This window comes from Gadus chalcogrammus, chromosome 15 (assembly GCF_026213295.1).
Source record: "Gadus chalcogrammus isolate NIFS_2021 chromosome 15, NIFS_Gcha_1.0, whole genome shotgun sequence".
Lineage (NCBI taxonomy): Eukaryota > Metazoa > Chordata > Actinopteri > Gadiformes > Gadidae > Gadus > Gadus chalcogrammus.
Window position 1 is genome coordinate 4,899,458 of NC_079426.1, and position 24,589 is coordinate 4,924,046.

Below are 24,589 nucleotides of genomic sequence, written 5' to 3' on the forward strand. Positions count from 1 at the left end.
CGACCTCCAGGGAGGAGCGGATGATACACCTGGCTTCCCCACCTCAGGGAAACTGCTTTATTCATGCTAGGCTCCGGGAATGAGGGATCAACCGAGGTGGAAGTGTTCCCCGGAGCTTCCCCGCTCTGCGGGGCATCGCTTAGTACTTCCATCGTCCTTTTTTCAACTTTTTTGTCTCCTATTGTCCGACAAGGCTCGCTCGGATGCACTGGATGCTATAGAGGAAAATATGTGTTTCGATGTTGTTTTTAAAACATGCAAGACGAGCGACTTAAAACCAAGCACCACTGCAATGCCGAAACAGGGAATCCACCGTTAAAGCCCAAAATAGCTTTATTCCTCTATTAATTCTTTAAAGAAACCAATAAATCTCCCACTGTGACTTCTCTATAGGAGACTATGCTTCTCAAAGGAGGACTAGAGATTGAAAAAACACTGGGAACATAACTATGTGCAACGCTGTGTGCCTCCGGTAATATGCCCACAGAAAACGTATCATAAACCTTACATTACACCTATTATCACGGCATTCATGCTAATGTGTTCGCCAGGTCTATTTTGCAAGCCTGCGCGGCCGTGGTAATCATTAAGGGGTTTAATAGACCATGTCGCCTGTAGGACCTGACAAGGCAAGCTGGGCAGGGTGGAGGATCCAGAGGAAAGGGTCACCTTCATGGGGGAAGAATGCCCGGTCACGCTAGGTCTAGGGCCAAGAGCACCACGACTATCCCCAGCCGGGCCGTGGCCAAAACAATGCATTCCTGTGGCCTGCCATGCAGAACACTGGGTGCTCCACCTCTCCAAAAAAAGTTCATTACCCACAAAACTCAAAGAAAAGGCAGGAATACAGTTAAGACCTTCAAGCCGAGAGTGTAGTGATAACAAACGCCCTCCACGGCTACTAGAGCTGGTCCAAAATGTTCCAGCTAAAAGAAAAATAAATCACATATTCAACTCAGATTAACTATTGATGGGGGCTTTTTTAATGTTCCAATATAAAGGCTCGGTAGCATGTAATAAAATCCTCACAATGAGGCCAAGGTTGAGAGGAAGCCCTCCATAGCATTTACAAAGCAGCCTTACTATGAGTCAACGCTGAGATAAACACACTGAATTGTTAAACGAAAATGACACAAACGTATTGCGCACATCGTCCGAGACGTTGCATCACTGCCTTTCAATCGGCTCTGATTGCGAAACTGCCCTGTGAAAAAACGCCACATCACCGCCACGCAGCTAGGCCACTGATTGGCTGTAGATACCCCTATGAAGGCAGTCCAGAATTCCCTACAGTATGCGAGGGAGAGAGAGGGACAGGGGGAGGTGTGTGTGTGTGTGTGTGTGTGTGTGGGGGGGGGGGGGGTAGGCTGAGCACAGGTGCCTCTAAATGAAGAGGATGAGAAGGGATCTCGAGCCCACCAACATCCCAAACGGGGAAAGGGGACACGCTACTCAAGGTCACGGCGAATTCCAGCAGCCCAGTAGCGCCGCTGATTGATTTGGGAACGCACGGAGCAGCTGGCTGAATGGAAGCAGGAAGGAGACCGGGGCAATCACCAGGTGGCTTTCATGAATTATAATGTCGTGCTGGCCGGTCCTTCTCCGTATCCCAAGCCGCTTCGGTACGGCGGCGACGGCTGGAGCGGCGTCTCCACAGGACGGATGTGTCCAACGGGACACGCTTTCAGTTTGCTCTGCCGACAAATCAGGTTAGAGTTTGTCGAACTGGCTCATCGACCGGTAGTTTCTGGTTGACATTGAGCTGCGCGGAAAAAGTCTCCTAAAATAAAAATTGGCCAGAGGACGAAATACTAAATTAAAGAATTCTAAATGGGGAGTTCATCATGAATATTGATCAGGCAGTAATTAGTTCCTAAAATTAACCCCGCCATATTCTTTTGCACCTAGTTTGGCGTGTGTTCGGAGGGTACATCTGAACTCCTTGTTCAGATGTCGGTCTACGATGCGGTCGGAAAAACAGAGTTCAGACACTGAGCCGCACAACGGAGTGCACTATTTATTTAGACGGCCTAATTAAGCTTGGCTTAGAGACCACTCTGTAACCGATACTCATTACGTCTGATGGGGGCCCTGCACATTTTTCCATGACCCAGCCTGAGATTCCAAGGACCCTTACAGCGCTGGGCTCAGGTGGGGGGCCAATTACTCTGCTCGTTAAATCTCCAAACCATGATGGGCCTGAACACGCCAAAACTCTTTTGAACTCAAACCGAGTCACTCCAATTCCACAGTAGGGTATTCAACGCTCTGCTGAGAATAGAGTTGTTGTTATTTGAATCGCTCAATGACTTTGCTGGTGCTGAGTCCAGATAAACACAGGACTTCCTGTAAAAGGGAATTATCAGATGGAGTGCTTCCTACACTTTCCAAATTGATCGGTTGTCCTCTGGCATTGCTCCCGCAAGCCCAATACCTTCCAGACCGAGAACCGCTGGGTAGAGACTGGTGCATTGACCCACAGTGTGTTAGTGTAGCACAAACCCGCCAGACAACTGGGACCCAGAGATATTTGGGACCACACAGGAACAAAGGCAAACTGACCATAATTCCTACGTGATTAGATTCAGCATGACACATTTGTACCCTATTATCGTCGGGCACATATTGTTATAATTTATAATAGAATATCATGCTTTAATATATACTATATACAGCGCATGTATAGGGTATATATGGGGAGACACTGAGATTTAAAGATGTGCGCATTAAGCAGACAGGCTTTAGAGGTTATCCGACATTTCTGTCAGTTTGACGTATTCAAAGGGCGGAGGCAGAGTCACCTCTGAGTGGTCCTCTGTATGACATCTCCTCCTGTGGACGCTGGCACAATAACTGAATCCTTTAGTTCTCACAAATGGTCCCTATTCAGGATTCTCAAAGAGAAGGTAGGCACTGGTTGATTTATATTTAAATCTGTTCCGCCATTGTGCCCGTTACTAGCTCATTCATTACAAACTCTGGCGACATTTATGATATCAAGGTCAGCGGTTGACAATGCAAAAAAATGTTTAACCTGCTAAATTACGCCCGGAAATGATCACTTGAGTGGGTATACTTCATGATGATTTAATGCTAACACATCATATCATTTTTAATTAACTTGCAGCAGAAGAGAACATGGCGGTCTGCTGGTGTAATTCAAAGACTATAGCTGCCCATTAACGTGCACTCTATATTCACTCGCTGAATGCCATATCTGTTTAGTTATGAATCAAACTTTTAGACGCAACATCAAAAGAGAATTCCAACCCGCAGGAGGAGAGAGTCTGAGTTCTAGGAGGAAAATTCCGGGATGGAGGGTGGGAAGATCGACAATGGAGATTATCGAGTCAATGGCCGCTGAAGCCAAGACCGACAATATCCGCTGAATGTGCGAGTGCATCAAAAGCCTTCGATCTCCGTAATGAAAAACAGTCTGAATGACATTTTTTAAAAATGGAATCCTCAATCCCCAATAAAGTAAAAAGTCATTTTCAATAAAGAGGAGAAAACATTTGCTGAGGTCACAAATAAGTATTCCAAACCCTCTCCTGCAATCCCGGGTGTCGGAGCGAGAGCCGTTCCTGTGGGGAAGGCAGCGTTAGAGCTAATATACCTCCTCATAAACCTGGGCAAGGTGCTGCCGCGACGCCTCCTGAATCGCTGAGCAGGGTCTTTCGGCGGCCTGTTTAAAACACTGTGAGTCCGTCAGTTCAGGGCAGCCGTCGTACATCAACTCTCGTTAGCTGTAACCTTGGCAGATAATAACGACACTAAACAGGCTGTGTGTGTGGAGTTACAGCGACTGTGATTAAGGAATTATGTGTGTGGGTGCGTGGACATGGTGAGACTGTCAATACCCACAATACAACTGGGCCTAAGTTCGGGGCAGGATTCTGGGTTTGCGTGCGAAAGCAGCAAGGATAATAATAATAATAATAATATCTTTATTTTATATTGCGCTTTTCAGATACCCAAAGTCGCAGATTACAAAGTCATAGAGGGGGGCTGAATATGTATCGCTTGTGTAGGTTTAAAGGGACTGTGAGATATGGTTGCTATGGTTGTTAGCGTTTTTGTGACATGTGGTACACAACACAAGCTAAATTCAGACAGACTTTGCAAGGAAGTCATTAATATTTACACCCGTCTTACACTTACTTTTGTTCCGACAGTTGTCATCTTATTAACCAACTTCAAACACTGCCAATCCCCACATTGCTGAAAATAGTTTTCTTTTGTAGTGTTTCTCTGACAAAAACAAGAATGCATTAAGAGACGAAGCACTTGAATTTGTCAACGTTTGTCTAAATATCAAGAAATAGGCTGACTTTGAGTGGAACATAGAAGTAGCATGTGAGATCCTTAGATGTAAGAGTATAATTGAAACTGCTGATCAATTTCCATCATTATGGTATTTAATTATAAGAAATATACATATTTTGTGTTGAGTGTTATTTTGTGCAATGTTGTTTATGAAATCCACACGCCGTGGTGTTATATTAGAACTATAAGAGAAGCTTAAAACTCTCGGATGCAGACCAAAATCAACCACTGGAAAGGTAGACAAAATGGGATAGATCACTGTGTTGAAGATAAGTATGTTTAAGATCATGTAAGAAATTGGATAGTATCGCATTCAGCAAAAATTATGGTGTATACTTCCCCTTTAAAAAACAGTAGCTCTTAACAAGAAAGGGCAAGTGTTAAATGATGAGAGAAAAAACACAAAAACCAAATAGCAATGGCAAGATTTTAAATGACCATTTATGAAATAAATTCTGACAAAGCAAGACATTTTTCCTGCTTTTTTACCGGTTGAGTATCATCTTCCATTAAATGATCCTCCCATCCATGAACACAAAAGCAACCAAGGGGAAAACAGCCCTATATGTAGCCCAATACATCTCTTTTATACATCTAAATATGTAAAAGGAAACGTATAAAACGTACCAGATTGATCAAATATATACAGTATAAAACACTGCATATGCAAAAGCAGCTGTGATTGCAAGCGTGTTATTAATCGTGCCCTGGAAGTGAGAGAATGTGCCGTTGTGTTTGTGTGTAAAAAAATATCCAACACTCATGAGTCTGAGCAGCTGCACAGAAGCCTTATCTGTGTTGTGTTAATTTGCCTCTTACACACACACACACACACACACACACACACACACACACACACACACACACACACACACACACACACACACACACACACACACACACACCGTGTTCACATAATTGCTGCCTGCTCTGAAAAATGAAAGAATATATATACATATCTAAACTTGAAAAAATTTGAAGGCAGCGGTATTACCGCAATTAAGCAGAAATTAGCACTGAAGCATTTAACATACCGTTTTTGAAACCCCTTCTGTGTCAAACAGCCTTGTAGTGCCTTGTGGAACCTGAGACCCATATGTTAGGAGGGAAGTGGTACTCGTTGATCATTTAGTATAAGGCAGTGGAAATGGCACACTGTGATCACCTAAATCCTACTTTCATGGGCCCGACCCCGGCAAGGTCGAGTCTGGGAGCCACACATGGCTTTATTACGTGGGATTGTTTTTCCTAGCCCACTTGCTTCAAGACCTGCTGCTATCCTGCCTCTGATTGGCTAACACCAACCCTCACTCTTCACCCTCAACCTAACATATCAATCCTCATGACTTAGCCTCACTAAACAGAGGCGTAGCACGTAGCAAATGTGAAAAGAAGAAAGAAAGAAAAAAGAAAAAGCCTTCATTACAGCGGAAGATCTGAAGGGCACGGATGAAGTCAAATAATCTGCCCAGCAACAGAATTGTAATAAATGCAGTCGTGTTGGCAGGACCATCATTTAGGTAGAAGAAGTAGTATAACAACAAGAAGAACACCCTCTCCTGTGCCTTCGCGATTGCCTGCTTAATCATAATGTATCTCTCCTAATCCATAACTGGAGCAGCCGGTTCTTTGTTGCAGAGTCATGTAAGACGTCATGCACCGCCACGTTAATTAAGTGTATTGAGAGGAAAGCGCGGATACAATGGTCTCATTATTATTCATTCAATAATTAAAATATCCATCTGTGAGGCCCAAATTGAAAACCCTGCCGAGCGGAGAGGAAAATGTGCGGTAATGAGGGGTGGCCAGACTGGTTGATAGGTGTGAGGTGGAGGAGGACAAAGACGAGATGGAGCGTTCTTCGGCAGCGTCCCTACAGGGTATTCCTGCATACATGGCGTCTCCCAGCCAGCCAGCCAGCCATGTTATTCAGTCTGGGGGGCAGCACGCCACCGCTGCTGAGAGGAAAGAAAATCGACTAAATAAACTGGAGTGGACGTGGCGAACTGACATACAGTGTTACCACGGCGACACTGCTGCGTCGTTAATAATATTTGAGTGCGCGCACACCCACACACACACACACACACACACACACACACACACACACACACTCCAAACTGATTCAGACAGTTAATTAACAATAATGATGTAAACAGGGTCTCAGCAGAAGTCCGCCAGCAATCTGTTTAAACAATAGCAACGAGATAGTGGAGAATGTCTGGTCCCCATCAGGGGCCAGAGTGGGGCCGAGCTGGGGCTAGCTCAGCTGATTAGGATCTGAGAGGTTCATTAGTGATCCCGGCTCCAGGGACAGGGGAGAGGCGACCGGGCCGTTTTATGAGATGACCAAGAAAAGGAATCCGACGGCACCTAAAAATTCTCAAACTTTAAATGTCAAAAAAAATAATGAAAACAACACTAGGATTCCAAAAAAGTGTCACGACGGGTGTACACCGTGCCAGAGCTTTGCCTCGGGGTGACGGGCTGAAAGCTCGACGCAAACAATACCCTTCTGCTCACGCAGTGCCTCGCTGGGATCTCTCTCCGGTCGTTCGAGTGCAAACAAACAACTCCGCACAGACAGTCCCTCCCCTGAGCCAACCATGGCTGGCTTTGAAAAGCCACATTGTTGTGAGGGACTCGTGCATGCTCATTCCAACCTGGCAATTTACCTGAGTGCGAGGTAGCAAATAAGAACTAATTGCTGTTAACCGCCCAGGGGAGTGTCTGCGGCCCCACTCACTTTCTTTCTGCCCTCGTTCGCCTCGGTCTGAGGGAATCACCCTGTAAAAAAATAAAATAAAGGCGTGGCTCTCGCTGCGAGCTCCTCCGATTCCCCCCTCGCTTGACGAAAAAAACAGAAAAAAGACCAGGCAGACGTGTGCCTTTTGTTCTTTGATATCGGCGTAGAAGACGCTTCCGGTATAATTAATGAATGCACGCGCGTCTTGTCACGCACGTCTGCCGTCGTACCACGGCGGCACGCGGCAGCATCTTTTTAATCAACCGCTTCCTCTGACGGTTCCTCCAACCCCCCCCTCCCCACCCTCCCCTGCCGGTTCTGTGGGGGCTGTCTTTGCTGCTCCCCGGAGGTACGGCTGAGGGGAGGGACGCAGGCGTTCTCTCAGAGCTCAAGACGCAGCCTCGAGAGGGGGAGAAATCATCCCCACGTCTGGAGTCTGCGAGTCCGAGAGGGCTTGACGGATCCTCGATGCTTGCCAGCTCGTATTATGGACAAGGTGCATTAAAAAGAGAACAGCGCGAAGAGGCCTTTTGCCGGAGACGGCTGCATCGCATCGCATCGTCTAGGGTGGGGGGGGGGGGGGGGGGGGGGGAGGTCGAGGGAGGGGGGGCTTCGCAATCAAGACTCCAGCCAGCTGACATCAGCCCGATCTGCATAGGCACTCTGGAGATTGCCTCTTCAATCCCCGTCAACTGTGATTAACCCTCTTGAGGTGCGCGGAAATGTCACATTTTACATATCCTAATATTTCGCCCCACATAAACCGCGCGCCGTATTATTCTCTGGAGTGAAATGTCAAGGGGGAGGTGATACTGTGGTGGTTCTGTCCTCTCACCTTCTACCCTGTGACAGACCCGACCCCCCCCCCCCCCTGGGCCACCGGGCTAATGGGATCCGGGGGACGATGGTCAACACGCGAAGGGGGGGGGGGGGGGGGGGGGGGGGGGGCACACCGCTAAGACCACGCTAAGCGTAATTGGAGCTAATTAGAGCTCGACGCCGATGTTTCAGATACGATAAACAGCAATGATCAATTTAAGTTGCGCCCGGTGACCTTTCTAAAGCCCCGGCCTAATTAACCTTTGTGGACACATGCAGGTATGCAGAACCGGGCCCCCCCCCCCGATCGATGAGGGGCAGAGGGGCCACAGGGAGGGCCTAGTTGTGGATCCAGTGTAAGTTGCGCGCAGCAGGTAGTAGGATGGCGGAGGTTTACGCTTCAATGGACCACAAACAACAGGGCTTTCCTCTGATTTGAGGCAGGGGCACCGAGACTGAAGAATACCGCTGGGCATTGCCGGTGAGATACCACTGAAACGGTGCATCTTTAATGAATGAATTAAACGGGAACATGGTGCTCATAGATGGAGCCACGAAGATGATTAGAGATTGAGGGAGGATCTGAGGGAGGAATGGTCGCAGCAGTGTGTACTTTGGAAGCCACTGGCAAACATCAAACGTGCGTCATCTTACAAAGTCACACATTTACATTTCAAGGAATAAATCAGGAAATAAATCCCAAAGAGGGCAGGTGAGAATGAGTTGTGTCACTGTTGAAGTATGAGTTGAAGCGTGAGTGAAAGGGGAAATTTGGTCACACGCGGTGCTGTGTAAGCAGATCAGCAGTTAACCTCTCGGTTGCCTGTACAAATTAATGGCTCAGTTTACTCAGCCGTGGTCACAAGCCAAATACATTCACAATAAAGCCTTTATGCTCGACTCGGCCATTATATAATTAAATCAGGAGTCACTTGCACTTCAGGACAATAATTAATTTTGCAGGGTTACAGGGCAGTGGAAAAAACTGTGTGTGGGAACTGTTCTCCGCATTAATAAGGGTAATTAATACCTTTGAGAGTAGCCAAAAAACGAACCAAAAAAGTATGTTGTGTTAAATTATAAATATGTCTTGCTTCATTTATAAATAAGAAAACACAAGGCAAATTTATATTTTCAGTCATATTTTGACAATCTTCACTGACTGCAGCAGAGGAATTGCTGTTAAACCCATTCAGCCATGGCAGGAGTTATGGACGTCTTACAGGGTCAAGATGCCAACTTGTCCGCCACACTCCAGTGTATTTCCTCTCCCACAAACACTTTGGTCGCGCATTAGAGATACTTGTTTTTGCTTTTCCACCATGCCCTTAACAGGCCAATGGCTGGCAGAGGATTATCAAGTAGAGGTTATGAGCTGTCAACGACACATGCTTGTTTCATACATTGTAAATGCATTCTTAGAGCTCTACTGGGAACATTTATATTTAAGTTGAATATCTGCAAGCCTTGAAACTGGCTCACAGGGACGGGTGTCTAACCCCTTCATTCCACACCATTCATCCTCCATCCGCTGTTTTTTTGGGGCATTTATTTGCTCTGTGGGCGAGTTTGCGGTTTCCTCAGTCTCATAGAAAGCATGTGTGTGATATGACTACAAAACACTCCCAGGGTCACCTGGGAGTTGAAGGCAAGGCCACTTATTACAAACGGTTACCATGTCACTGTCTGGCTCAGACAGTTGCTCGAGCGACGCACACCCAGCCAGACACTTTCAGAAAAGATTATTCAATTGTGGTTTGTGGTCAAAGGATAAAATAAAATAAAATAAAATAAAATAACGAATGGCTCGGTTTTTTCCGCGAGACCATTAGCAGACAACAAAGATGGCTAGCTGTATCTCCAATGTGCAGCATACCCCCGTGACCAAAATCCTTGCTATTTCATTCCACCGTCACATACCCTGAGGAGTGGCTGGGCTACTTTTAAAAACAAACCCACTTAAGTTAATAACACTCATTGAGGGTTTGAACCGACAAGACCAAGGCTACTTATGACTGAACCAGCTCTTATGCTTTAAGTTAACGCAGTGTCTTTTGTCGGGAGGGTTACTGTCAAACTATGTTTCATTTTGAGCTGTGGAATAAGTGAGGCCTGGACTGAGGGCTGAATGGATTCCAGATGGCGGCGTTGGAGTCCCCCTCCCCACGCAGTCTGTCTCCGAGCTTTCTACCTGACAGACTCTGCAGACGGGGGAGATTTGAAGCAGCCTTCCATGACCAACTGAAGCAAAAGACCAACATGAGCCATCTCCTCTGATGCATGTACAGCATGCCATGTACGATTCAGAGATCGCAGGGCCTCCCCAACGCAAACATCCATGGGACAACAGAGACGGACATGTGTGTGCAAGCATGTGCATACGAACGCACACACACATGCATACACACAGGCTTGCACACACACACACACACACACACACACACACACACACACACACACACACATGCAAGCACACACACACACACACACACACACTCACACATCCGTGGGACAACAGAGACGGACATGTGTGCAAGGCAAGCATGTGCATACATACGCACACACAGGCGCTCACACACACACACACACACACTCACACAAACATACACACACACACACACAAAACACACATACACACAGGAAAGGATATCCAGGCAATCATGCTGTCATGGGGCGGATAGGGTGAAAGAAAGGTCTGAGTCAAAGTTTGAAATCAGCCTTTCAAGCTTATCCAGTGAGATTTTGAATATGCCTCTCTGTCACACCGAGTGCCACCTCAAGACATCAACACCATCGCCGAAAGTCTTTCTCTTTCATTTCCCCGGCCCGTTCACTGGCCCGGCAACGCTGAGTATTGCGTTTCCCCAAAACGGCCAGCCCTTTCCAAATGGACCATAATAACACGGCATGCTCCATATATCAGCACACCCATGATGAGACCTATTTATTGTGTCCTGGCGCAAGAAAATATTGACAGTCTGTTGGAGTGGCTTGGCTGCCATCGACCGACAAGCCAGGGTTATTATAATAACTCATACCGGTCCAAATCAGGGCCAAGCCTCGGCTGTAGGTTTTCCCTTCACCGCAATTTCCTTTGGAAATGCAACGCAGGCAGCCGGCTTGAGGGAGGAGAAGCCAGGGCTTCTCGCCCATGTTGCTGCTGCATGTACTTTTTTTTGTTTTCGGGCAGCACGGCTCCCTCGGGGGGTGTTTCACGGCCCGGGCGGTGGGGTGGGTGTCCTGGCTGGTCGGCCGTGGTCATCCAGAGCTACAGAGAGAGTTCAGACAGGCTGCCCTCACTGGCTGCGGAAAAATACACTCTTCTGGGCCCAATTTTGTAGTTCTTTTTAAACCTCATTCCACTGCAATCGTTCCCCCCCCCCCCCCCCCCCGTTCAGTGCAGGATGAGAGGATGGACTCCCCTCGAACCCTCTGATGCCGGCCCGGAGACAGAGACAGAGTGAGGTTGTTGAAGGCTGGAGCAGACAGCTTCCAGATAGCCCTCAAATGCCTGGTGGGGGGTTAAATGGCAGGTTTCCCTGGCTCAGGCCGACCATCAGTCTTCATCTGAAAGCCATCCCTCAGTAAGGCTCTGAACTTGCAGTTCTACCTCACATCAATTCAATGGGGGAAAGAAAAAGCACACATCTGCTTCTGCGTAGGAAAAAATAACACGTTTTCGAAATATACCGGCAGACAACTGAGAATATTCCCTTTAAATAAGTAATATTCTTAACTCTAAGCTATACAGAATGTGGCAAAAACTGCTTCTTTCGGATGCCATATTTGAGATACGTTGATAGTAACATCAGAATGTACTTTAGGGTAAAGTAGGTTATTTTATTCTAAAATACAGATTTTGTAGACAATAATAAATGGTAGATACAGAAATGAGGTCAACTGAAACCACTATTAGCATTTGTTGGCTAACTTCAATGATTCAAATTGGTTGCAATAGCTGGACTGTCCCTTATCCTAGAGACTGTCCCTTAGCCTGGAGACTGTCCCTTATCCTGGAGACTGTCCCTTAGCCTTGAGACTGGCTCTTAGCAAAAGCGACAAGGATCATCAACCAGCGAGTCTCTCTCTTTTGAATCGTACACGGCTAAGTTTATTGTTGCATGGCTAACCCCTGGGAACCCTTGGTGATTGGTGATTCAGCTGCACAGGGGTTTGCAAACAGACCGCCCATGTTCCTCAGTGTGGATCTACGAGGCGGGGTGTCTTGCTTTGGTTTTGTCCCCCCCCCCCCCCCCTTCCAGTCGGCTGTCATCCCACTCACGCTGAAGAGCTTAACGTTCAAGCGCCTCCAGTACATTTGAATGACCTGTTTGCCGATCGTATGACTGAAACCCGAACACACCTGACTCTGGAAGAATGTCTGCTAAGACCCTGGATCAGAGAGCTCTGAGAAGGCCGGAGCCCACACTCAACATGTCTCGCTGCATATCAGAAAAGGCGAGACAGAAAAAAATCAAGGCAACATCCTTATTTGGAGGAAGCAAAGGCCACGTCCCGTTCGCAGATGCTGTACCAAGGCCGAAAAGAACTGCAACTCAGACAAATATAATGACTGGTCTCGTCCTACAAGGCCAGTCAATCACAGAGCCCCGCTGTTTCCACTGAAAGCTCTGCTCGGAACAAAGCAGCTGTACAAATAAATTAGAAGGGTTCCAGCCAGCTCCCAGAAGAAAAACAAAGACAAGGAATCAACTGAAACCCTGCTCACACGAATGACAGGAAACCGCTATCACAGGAGAGTTGGATACAGAAACAAGGACTGAAATTAAAGACATCTTTGGAATGCGCGTACCGCAAAACATAGGTGATAGGGGTTTGCAAGGTGACGTTGAGGGAGGATGTGGAAGGGAGGTGGGCAGACTTTTCAAAGACAGCCGTAGGCCCTTGTTCTCATCGATAGCCCTCTCCTCTGGTCTGAGCTCCAGGCAGGCCCTGGGCTTTGATACCTCCTCAACTTAAACTGAAGGATGCACAAACCGCTAGTGCAAAACAGTAATTCACTCCAGAACAGTAATTCAAAACAGTAATTAGGACAGATTGTGATTTCTTTAATCAGAATAAATGTCAAAATTATACTTTCTGCCCGGGAAAAGCTCTAAGCAAGCAGCCTCACAAAGGGGAATTACTAAGTTGTCATTGCCGTCCGTATTGAGACCGGCTCTGTCGTTCTTTCTCTCTCGCCATTAAATATGTCAATTGATCTGCCTGTGATGAGCCTCTGGGTCTATTGATTGGAGCTGAGCTGATTCAAGGCTATTTGGTCGCAGTGCTGATTTGTTTACCACTTCATGGCAGATCAACAGCAGACCATGGGGCACCAGGATGGATCACATGCAAAGTACTGTCTGGAGGCTTAGGCCCGGAAAAGGGTATGACTGACTGGTTGGTTTGTGATCAGTATTGGTCTGGGGCATTGCTTACCCAGTGGTTCTCAAACTGGCTTAATGTACCGCTTCTTAGGTGTTATTTCAACCAAGTACCCTTTCACAAAGCATTTATGGGAGTAAAAGAAAAGAAAATGAATAGTAATATAGGCAAATGTAAACATCTACATCAAACGTTGCAAATATCTACAGTTTTGTAGGAGACATGGGCTTGTGATTTTTGTCATTCCTTTGAAAGGTTTACCAAAGTTAACTTCAAATTTAATATATTCTATTGGTGTTGGACTCATTTTACAAATGTTAAGAGCCAATATTATATAGATATATATATATAGATATAGATATACACAAACACACATTTTCCAAGACTTACTTAAACCCTGTATCTTTGAGCATTCATGACATCAGTTTGTATTTGTTTTATTATTTATTTAAGAAACTATTCGTAGTTCATTAAATAAAGTTTCATTAGCCTAATGAACTGAAAATCCTCTCAACAGAGGTGAGTGCAACTCAAAAGTTAGAATAAACTGCCTTGAATGTGTCACTCTTAAACTTAAACCAGATCAAAGAGCATTTGATTTAATGCTGGGTATTAAGGAGATTTAGTGTGTACATCATTTCTCACCATGGCAATGCGTTTATTCTTCAGTTCATTAGGCACAGTGAAGCTAATAATCTCTTGGTAATAACAATGCAGGGGTATATACACTAGAGATAGTTTTAAGTAGCATTATGTAAATTAAATGTGTAATGTTAGCTTTAAGACGAAGTGTATTATATTATGGAGACTCAGCAAATTATATAAATACACATATATATATATATATATATATATATATATATATATATATATATATATATATATAAATAAACATGCCTTGCTCAATGGAAGGAATTCTTTGTCCTGAATAAACATTGCTGGATCCTGATTCCTTCCCTTAATCTAAGTACGTAAAAGTGAGCTGCATTTAATGTTTGCAGCTACTTCTGTTGCTGCATCACACACTACTAGGAGGAATCCGCACAATTGTAATGAGGAAAATTTCATAATTAGGCTGAGACTGTTATATCTTCTTGATATATTAAATAGATCCTAAGTAAATTTGTGTTTTTATGTATTTCCTAAAATAACCAGAGTAAAACAGTTGGCAGGCACTTTTTTCACTCGGTTTTCATCACACCTTATAAAGCCGAGACACTGCCGAGATAGAAAATAGGCAAAAATGGTAACACGTCTACATTTTCTTACCATTTTATGCCATATACACATGGACATGGATAGTTGAAAAATTAAATATCGCTGATCATAATATTTATGCTTTTAATGAATATGCTTTGCGTTTGAATTGGTTTTGTTCTTTTTAAAATATTTAATTTGTATTTTTCAACCCATTACAATGAATGATGGTGTTCCCCAAGGTGGATTAAATTGTACATTTGTGATTCGCATAATGTCATGTACCCTTATCATCGCATCGGACATCGATCATTTCAAATCCTTTTACTACCTTTTACCAAAATGATACTGTTTCAAAAAATAAAGTTTCCCCCGCTTTGAAACTCCACAGACCTTTTCCGTCACGCAGGAGCACTTACCACAGTGGTCAGATTGTGGTCCACCAGTAGCTTCAGGGAGTTCTGGTAGCAGGCGCTGAGGTCACTGCTCTCAGAAGGGCCGGCCCGACCTCTCGCCATCGGTCCCACAGTGTGGATCACATCTGAGGGAGGGAGAGGACCACAAAGAGACCAACGATGACTTCAACTGACCCTCAAACTCAAGAGCCTGTGTGTGTGCATATTTGCTATGCTTGATATTTGACCTATAAATTGGTTTTGGTTGCTCAGATAATAATCGCCACAAAATTATGTCATTGTAACAACGGCATTCAAAAAATAGCACTAACAATACTTTTACGATGAGTCAATGGCCCAGACACGGCCAAGCCTGCAGCCTTAGAAACAAATTCGTTATAAGATTAATAAAACAGTAGCAAAGGACCATTTGAAAAAGAGTTGCGAGATCACTTTATGCCACTTATTCAAATATTCATATATCTGCCCTCCCCCTGCATAGCAATGCATCTGCCTGTCAATCTAACCCTCCTTGCTGGGCTGAATTGGGAGGAATGCAGTTCCTTAATTGAATCATAGGCCTGATGAAAGGAAAATAAGCGACTCCAAGACATGGCTTGACAGCAACATAATCTTTCACATTCCGGCTGACTTACTCTGGCCTACTACTAATGTCAACAAAAATAAACACCAAAATACAAAAGACCCAACAACAAACAAACAAAAACGGGATTGCAAAAACATACCTATATCGAAAGAGCCAAAAAGAGAGATAAACAAAATGTACAAGAAGAGACTGATAAATAAACTATAGGAAAGTATGTTAATCCAAGGATGAACTGCCAAGATCGACCCCAGTTAAATTCTGAGCACGATGAGTACATGTATGATCATAAAAAATGTAATTGACTAAATAAGGTTAGGGTATTTCCTAACATAGACTCTTGTGTTTTTAAGTGCTGGCCGACCTGAGATGAATCACTAAGGTCATAAACTCAATGGTGCGATGCCATGTTACTGCTGTAATTAATAATATAAGGCACTGCTGTGTGCACCCAGCATATTCGGAAGATTTCAAGGTATAAGAGAGAGAATTTAATTAGTTTAAAAGATTTGGCTTTACATTTCGCATAAATCACCATTTATAGCCTATACAATATTAATCAGTTAATACTCTTTGTATATATAAACCCCAAGTTGAATTACATAGGTACTTTCATTTAGGGGCGGGTTATCTGTGGACAGGGGAAAGAGAAGCTCAGCTAAAGGGCTTTGATTCAAACGCAATGAGACCACAGCTATTTTCCTCCGTACTTTCTCACCAACCACACCGTTTCTCACAGTTTATCTTCCACCCTTTGCTTGACGATTTGTCCAACACATACGCTCTATCCCCTTCTCCACTTGACCATGAATCATTAAAAGATTAGATTTTGGATCTGGGCCAATGTGATGAAACGCAAATCGGGGGCCAGCCACCATCCAGTGGACTTGGCCACTGTTCCGAGAGGTCAACTTTTTACACTTCAAGAAACAAGATGCTTTTATTGAATCGCCGAACTATGGCGAGGTTGTACTGTAATGAGACCGCGGCTGTCTAAAGTATTGTGTCTCTCGGCAGCATATCCCCACTGGAGATTGCATTGCACAATATGGCCATACTGGCGCACGTGGTGGGCTTGTGCTATTCGTGCATAATTCATGAGCGTCTTCACGACACGAACGGCAACATGCCAATTAGAGAGTGGCCAAACGCCAGCACGCAGACTGCGGAGTGAATTCATGAAAATTTAAACAGTTCTTATCCCGCCAGTGTCCATGTTTCCCCTTCGCACCCGCAACACTTCCATGTCAAAGACATATTTGTGCAGAAAAGTTTTAGTAAGGTGAAAGACATGTTTTTTCGCTTTGTAGATACGGCTAGGTATGAAATGGTACTCCGTCTGGAAAGCCAGTTTAGGAGGGGTGGTGTCGGGAACATAGGCTGGAGTGAACAATTTGTTGTGACTTGTCGTTGCTTGAAGAAATGTGATGGATATATTTATAATGACAAGTGATTGCTCCATTAGTCGACCGGTAAAAAAGAAAAAAGTAAAACCCTTATTAGAATTGACATCATTGATGACAAAGAGTGTGAAGTTGGGAACAGGTATTTTTTGGCTTAAATAAAATAAAAAAATGCATAAAATCATTTTCAAGCACATTTACTAAGCCAACGATTATTTTTCTAAAGGATTTGGCGAATGCATTTCTGAGCTAAAGAGCTAGTTGTTTCAGGCATTCCCATGCATTTGAATCCATGCATTCAACAGATATGGTCTTTGTAATAAACAAAACAAAACCCACATTTTCTCTTTAAGCAAGATGAAAAATCCCCATCAGTTAATTCATCCATTACAGTTATTAGGGCTGTATCTCTCTTTATGTGTGCAATCATCTGCTTTTATCGTCATTTTTCTTAGACCTGGCAGATATACATCACTGTATCAGTGGGCCTTCACTGTGTGGAAAAAACACACAAACATGCAGACACATATACAGAATTATTCCTGCAATGTTTCCATGCGATAGGCACATAAATCTCTATCCTAGCGGGGGAATAAACCAATGTGATGGATTACCAGTGTTCCTCTGTTTGGGGCCTGAAACTGATTGCTTGCATGATATCTGCAGGAATTAAGAGAAATGTCCTGACAAAACCCACGAAAAAAAACCCTGTATAGAACACAATCACATGTGAATCTATAGAGGAGATTGTATACACGAACAAGGAAGTAGGATTTCATTGCCTGAGGCCAGATTTGAAATGGGTGCGTGATTGTATGAAAAAAGCAGAAAGAGGGATCCCTTGCATACACAATGGAATACCACTGCATGCTCAGCAACAGTTGAGAGTTAGACAGTGTATTGTACGGAAGGAAAGAGAGAGGCAGAGATGATTCATTAAGGATTAACATTGAGAAATAGGCATACACAAAGACAGTGATTCCCCTGTACTTATTTTTTAACATAGTTACAAGTGCGTCTTAATGCATCTGCGTTAAAGAATATGGACATAATAAAGAAGTCTGCAAACAAAGTGACTCTTCCAAATGGCCATCCGTATTCAAGGTACTCATTCAAGGAGATTCAAACTTCAACACTACTCTTACCAATAGAAACATTGGTAAAAACATGCAACGAATGTGAATAAGAATTCAGAAGTGCAGCATTGTATGAAAAGGAACAAGGACGACGAGAGCCTTTTTGTTCGTGTGCGCGCGTGTGTGTGTGTGTGTGTGTGTGTGTGTGTGTGTGTGTGTGTGTGTGTGTGTGTGTGTGTGTGTGTGTGTGTGTGTGTGTGTGTGTGTTCGTGTACTTTTACCGGCCATGAAGCTGCTAAGCAACTCCAAAAGCCAGCAGCCAACCGCATTATTATGGCTCTAATGCGATGCCGTTCCCACTCTTGGGGTCAAAATATGAACCTTGATATGTTGATTATGCTACACACAATTGAAGCAATCTTTCGACCTGTTTGTTTACAATAGATTGGCGATATTTTCGGTTTTGAAACTTAGGCCTGGGTTGTGGAATGGAATCGGTTAGTGTGTGGTGTGCTGTGTTTGTCAAATAATTTCCTTCCACACATTAAACTACCAAAACTGTTAAATGTATTCTTAATCTATTGTTTTGTACACCAATTTCTCACGTTTTGTCTATTAGAAAAATCGCCTAGTGTGTGCCCAGCATTACAATTCCAAACCAGCAGGCAATAATCACACTGCTGACGCGCTCCCCGGTGGAAACAGTGTTCCACGCTTAAAAATCAACAAAGCAAGTAATGGCGTACAGTTGATTAAGAAATTCTGCCAAATTGTATTTAAGTGCTGGCACGGCATTAAGCCTCTTTGTTGGGTAACCCAGAATCTCTTTGGGAGAGAGTGGCTTATTATTATGGATTATTTGTTTTTTCGAGAGCTTTACTTGTGCTTGAGAGTTTAGTGTCTCGATAAGGACACTACTTTCTGCATGACTGATGCTGAAACCACTGACTCTTAATGTGGCCTCTATAGTTTGGCTTCACTGCAGTGGTCGCAGTCGAGTTCTCCACAGCTTTTAAAGCCCCGATATAGCATGCAAGATATCTCATGGTTTGTGTTTTGTTTGTGTGTGCCTCTCTGCAGTACCATCCATACACGTCTGAACCTGAAGACCTATGGTAAAATAGTGCAAAGCATTCTGGGAGTAGTCCCTATGAAAATCTGCTGTGAAGGTGTTTCATCCTAGATATTCTAAGTGTGCCATGGAGCTTGGATGAGAACACGGTTTGTACAGATATTTAATTAGGAAGGACGGAATGGATTGATGAATTACATAAAAAGCAGCTTGATGTTCTGCATGCATATTTTATAAATCTACTTTTATAACTATTCCTATATTATGCACCAAAATACTGAAAGAAAATAAAACAAGGAAGGATTCCCTCCTATTAAAAAATGGTTGAGATCACGTCTCCAAAGTGCTAAAATTAATATAAAGAAAACCTGAGCAGAAATCCACATTGTAAGAAGCACCTGTTGTGATTTAAACCCAGGAGCCTCCTCATCGAACCAAAAGGTTAATAAACGATGGCTTCTTGGTTATTATTGTTTCTTACATTCAATATTAACATGCTTGAACATGAATACGACGTGCTGCTGGTTCCCAATGAGCCACTCCCATCCCTGAGACACACTCGACGGCTTCTAAAACTAGTGACCGACCACTGACCGTTGACCTCCTAACTTAATTTTCCCGTCTTCTGTTAATGGATTTTTCAAGCTGTTTCACTCACTTGATATTCAGCTTTTACGAGGTGCAAAAGTTTATAAGGTGCAAAAGTTTGAACTAAAAAACGCAGAAACTAAAATGGGCCTATGGTCTTAACATCCAATTATATAATAACAGAATGCAAATAACTTATTTTGGTGAGAATCTATTGAATCAAATTAAAAAAATTATCTTTACGATCTAACAATATGTTTTTTGGCACTACGTAGTCACTACAGTCACACACTGACTATTCAGTGGCAAAAATACTAAATCAATCAAAAACCCAATACCTACAGTATGTAAAGGACGACCGTATACCATCCACACCGCATCGACTAAGCCCAACCTGCCAGCCCTACAACCCCACCCTGCTGGGTGCCGTGAAATGACCCCCAACGTCTCCGGTCTGCCCTTGCTCGGGCCATCTGCACGACATCATTTCACGGCTGTTATGAGTGCGATCAGACGGCATTAGCGGCTGACGAGGAAAGCAGGAGGGAGGCGCGCGGAGGTAGTTACGCTACACGAGCCAAACACGCGGGCGTGGGCATTCTGGAGCGAGTCGTGTTCGCCGCGTGGGACCCGACGGTGCGTGTCCGCTCTCGACGCCGTCCATGCTAACGACGTTTCGTCGTTAGCATGGATGCTAACACAACACGGTGTGGACGGGGTAAACAGCCCCGGGGGTTACCGTGTCCGGACCTCATGTGTCCACAGCCTGAAGGCATCCTCGAGCGAGGCGCCCCCCCCCAGCCTGCTCCTTAATGACAAGCATCGGGATACAGGAAGGTCACTCGAGGAATGCTTCCTAACTGGCTTCCTCCTCCCCATACCAAAAAACAACTGCACAGCTCACACTAGGAAACCTAGACCGGCTTGGCAGCTTCACGGTTAAAATAAAGGATATTTATCGACAGAGCGTGGATTAAAGGCCATCTTTCACCACTCTAGTGTGTTTATTCAGCACTGGCCGAACCGGCGACCACGCTTATAGTAATGAAGTACATCCCGGGATGATTGCTCGTCCGCACACTCTCTGCATGCATACAGCTGTCGCCGAGCATGGCTAAATGAAGTGTGTACATGGGAAGTGGTGTTGTCATGGTGACGGTGTAGCGCACAGTGATCCCTGACCACACCGTGAAACTCCACCTTGAAGTGGAGTGGAGTGTGTGTGTGTGTGTGTGTGTGTGTGGGGGGGGGGGGGGGGGGGGGGGGGGCGTTTAGCCAAACAGGGGCGATCGACAACATGCCAAGCGGCGGCGTTGGTTGGTGTGGATTAAAATCATTCTCTGGTAAAGCAGCTTCAACCTGCTCGGAGCGAAGAAGTTGCTGTGTGGGTTTTTTTTTTTTTAGCATACTCGCGACACTGGTGATAAATTGTTAAAATAGAGCACATTAAAGCAAACTGAAACAAACTGAATGTGCTTCGATAAAAATGGCAGTGAGATGATTCTTGTGCGCGGAATGATTAACATTTGCAATTAAAACAGCGGGCCAAAAAGATTCAGAATCCAGTCCAAGAGACAGGGCTATGAATGCTAACTGGGTGTTCGACAGTGTGTTGAATTAAGCACCGAGTTTGTGTTGGTAGTTAGAGAGGAGAATGAAATAGTTCCCAGAGGAGGTTGGCTGAGGGCCAAGCGAGAGAGAGCAGGTTATTGACCAAAGCAAAGAAGCAGGGGTTCTCAAAGCAATTGAGATTATGTAACATGGTGCAATGGAACTAGGTTCCAAGTGATGAAAACATACAGTCTAATCAATGTACCATGTGGGATCTTCAAAAGAAATACACACACACACACACACACAAAGCAGACAAACAAAAATGCAATTAAAACACGACGTGTTATTTAACATTCACCGTCAAAATAAATAAATAATTTACAGTTACATATATATTATTTTTTTATATTTTACGCATACATGATTTCACAAGACGCCTTCCAGACGGTGATTTGTAGAGACAACATCTCCTGCTGTCATCTGAGCAGCAGTACACAAAAAGGGAAAATAAAAAACACACCGCCGTGAATGTGTGGATTTCATGTATATCCCCTGTGTGTGAGCGAGTCCCAACGCAAACGTCGGCAGCGTACATCGTCTGCATGTGGCGCACTGGCAAGGGATGCGAGTGATCAAGCTGTGACCTTAGTGCTGCCGTGTTCGGGGTGCCATGTAAGAGTGTTCCGGGCGGCGTCTGCTGGGACGGGCACGCGCGGGGGGGGTCAGGGAACTCAACCAGCAGCCCCACCAGATGTCGTTTTCCTGGAGCTCTGGGCTCCCTGCAACATTCCTGCTAAGCCTGGAACTGCTGGCAGGCGACGCTGCTCTGGGCAATGTGCAGCGGGATGCCCTCTTCCTCTCTCCCTCCCTCCATCTCCCTCCATCTCTTTCTCTCTCTCTCTCTCTCTCTCTCTCTCTCTCTCTCTCTCTCTCTCTCTCTCTCTCTCTCTCTCTCCTCTGTGCAGCCGGGCTGTCTCTTTCTCGCTTCTCTCTCTCTCCTCTGTGCCTGGTTTTTTCTCTCTCTCACTCTCACTCTCTCTCTCTCTCTCTCTCTCTCTCTCTCTCTCTCTCTCTCTCTCTCTCTCTCTCTCTCTCTCTCTCTCTCTCTCTCTCTCCTTCCCCCTTCCCTCCCGGGGCTTTTGTCAGATGTTTGGTCTGGTGACGTATGAATACACGAGTGGCTTTAGCACGGAGAAGACAGAAGGTAGGGCTCGCCCCAACAACAGCAGCCCCACACGCACGCACGCACACAGGCATGTACACCGGCGGCATGCACACGCAGGCATGCGCGACCGCACCTTCCTGTGCCTGGGGTACCCGGGCCGGATGCACACCATCAAAATAAGTTATTTACATGGTGGCAGTATTTATATCTTTAAAGCTGCAAAGCATCAGCTTCTTCTAAGTAAGGTGATTTCATGAAACATAACTATGTATTAAAATATTCAATAATATCTTAAATATACAAATGAAAGAATGAAAGATACATGAAATAAATGGAAAATAATATTCAGATAATATAATGAGTACTCACTGTAAATGGCAATGGGGTTCTCATTATTGTCTTGTTCTTTTTCCAACGAGTGAATGACGTTAACGTTTGAGTCTAAGTTGTATCCTATGAAGGCTGGGTGTTTTCCGATTAGTTTGGGGAAAGAATGTCCAGAGCCCCGACAACAACATTCCAAACAGAAAACATGCTTGGCTTTCATCTTACAAGCGCAGACATTTTGTTTTTTCCGTGGTGTCGATGAGAGCTGCTTCGGCTACTCGACAGACCATAATACCGAAGAGATCTGGCTGGTATTACTGTGGCTCAAATGGTAAGTCTTTTCACTTCGGAGTGCTTCACTGGCGTTTGTACCGGGGTTTACATGACCGAGGCAGACGGGTCTTGTAGTGAAAACTGCCACATTAGCTCGCTAATGGGTTATGTGTGGCTGCGTATGCTAACGACTTTGCCGCCGCGGCGCCCTGTTAGATTGAGGGGCTTCAAAATGTCAACTATAAAGAAATACAGTGCGCTACTACACCAGATTTGATTTAAAAACAATCAAACACATACACACACACACATAAACACACACACACACACACACACACACACACACACACACACACACACACACACACACACACACACACACACACACACACACACACAAACAGGGGCTTAGCGGTACATAGCACACCTGCCTTTTAAAATAAAAACATTCCACATCCCTGATGATAGAACCCCACAGTCCATTTTTCTGAGGCTGTATCTGCACAATCTCCCCCTGCGTCGTGCCGAGCCGAGCTCCATGAATCTCCCCGGGTATGTCGGGCAGGTGTACACCCACCACCACCACAACCACCACCACCACCACCACCACCATCACCACCACTACCCCCCCCCACCACCAGCACATTACACCGCCGCCATGCCTCACACACAGATGCGGTGGCAGTGGCAGTGGCGGTGGCGGAGATGAATGAAAGCGAAAGTAAAAGTGAAAGTGGCCCCTTCCCAGACGCTGGAGATAATTCGCCATTTCAATTAAGACAGGTGTGCCCCGACGTCGATCTGATGGCAGGAGACAATGCCGGGTGGATAAAATAAACACACTCCTGATTCCGGGCAACATGTGTCTCCTGCTCTCCGAATTATCCTAATGACAGTAATTACCGAAGGCGCATTAAGGTCTGTGTTTGGTTAAATAAGGGTTAGGCCCGGTGGTATAAATAGCACCGGGTGTGATTGTGTTGGTCCCTGCCTTGTGCTGCCGCTGCTGAATCACCGGTGCTAAGACTTGAGGCTCTCAGAGGGAGTTATCCAATGTGCTCTGGGCAGTCGCTATGATAATAATAATAATATTAATAATGATTCAGGTAATTAGACGTATAACTATATAAATAATTCATTTATACAGCGATTTTCAAGAGCTATAACTCAAGCGCTTTACATATGGGGTGTGTGTGTGTGTGCTTGTGTGTGTGTGTGTGTGTGTGTGTGTGTGTGTGTGTGTGTGTGTGTGTGTGTGTGTGTGTGCGGTGTGTGTGTGTGTGTGTGTGTGTGTGTGTGTGTGTGTGTGTGTGTGTGTGTGTGTGTGTGTGTGTGTGTGTGTGTGTGCGTGTGTGTGTGTGTGCATGCGTGTGCATGTGTTTGTGTGTGTGTTTGTGTGTGGGGGGTTCACTTGCATGCATCGTTAAAACTTGAACGGACATGAATGACATGAAGTATTAATGGGATATATTAGTTGTTCTTTTTGCTGTTTTTCCCTCTCAGGTTCAAAGCCATAGGAAGCTGGCACCACACCAATGGGGCGGTGGGGGGGGGGGTGAGACCATGTTATCACATATCCAAACATTTGCCATGGAGCCGAACAACTCGCTGACAGTGAGGAAGGTACAGAAAACACAATGAGCTGTAGGGGGCTGC

The 24,589-nt window shown here is 45.0% G+C and overlaps 1 protein-coding gene across 1 annotated transcript in view; it reads right to left on the minus strand.

The window, feature by feature from the left end:
• LOC130404935 (ADP-ribose glycohydrolase MACROD2-like) overlaps nucleotides 1-24,589 on the minus strand; it is a 289,528-nt gene that overhangs the window by 24,835 nt on the left and 240,104 nt on the right. Inside the window, exon 5 of the mRNA XM_056609883.1 lies at nucleotides 14,896-15,017. Within this exon, the coding sequence (XP_056465858.1) occupies nucleotides 14,896-15,017 (122 nt within the window). The remainder of the gene's footprint in view (nucleotides 1-14,895; nucleotides 15,018-24,589) is intronic.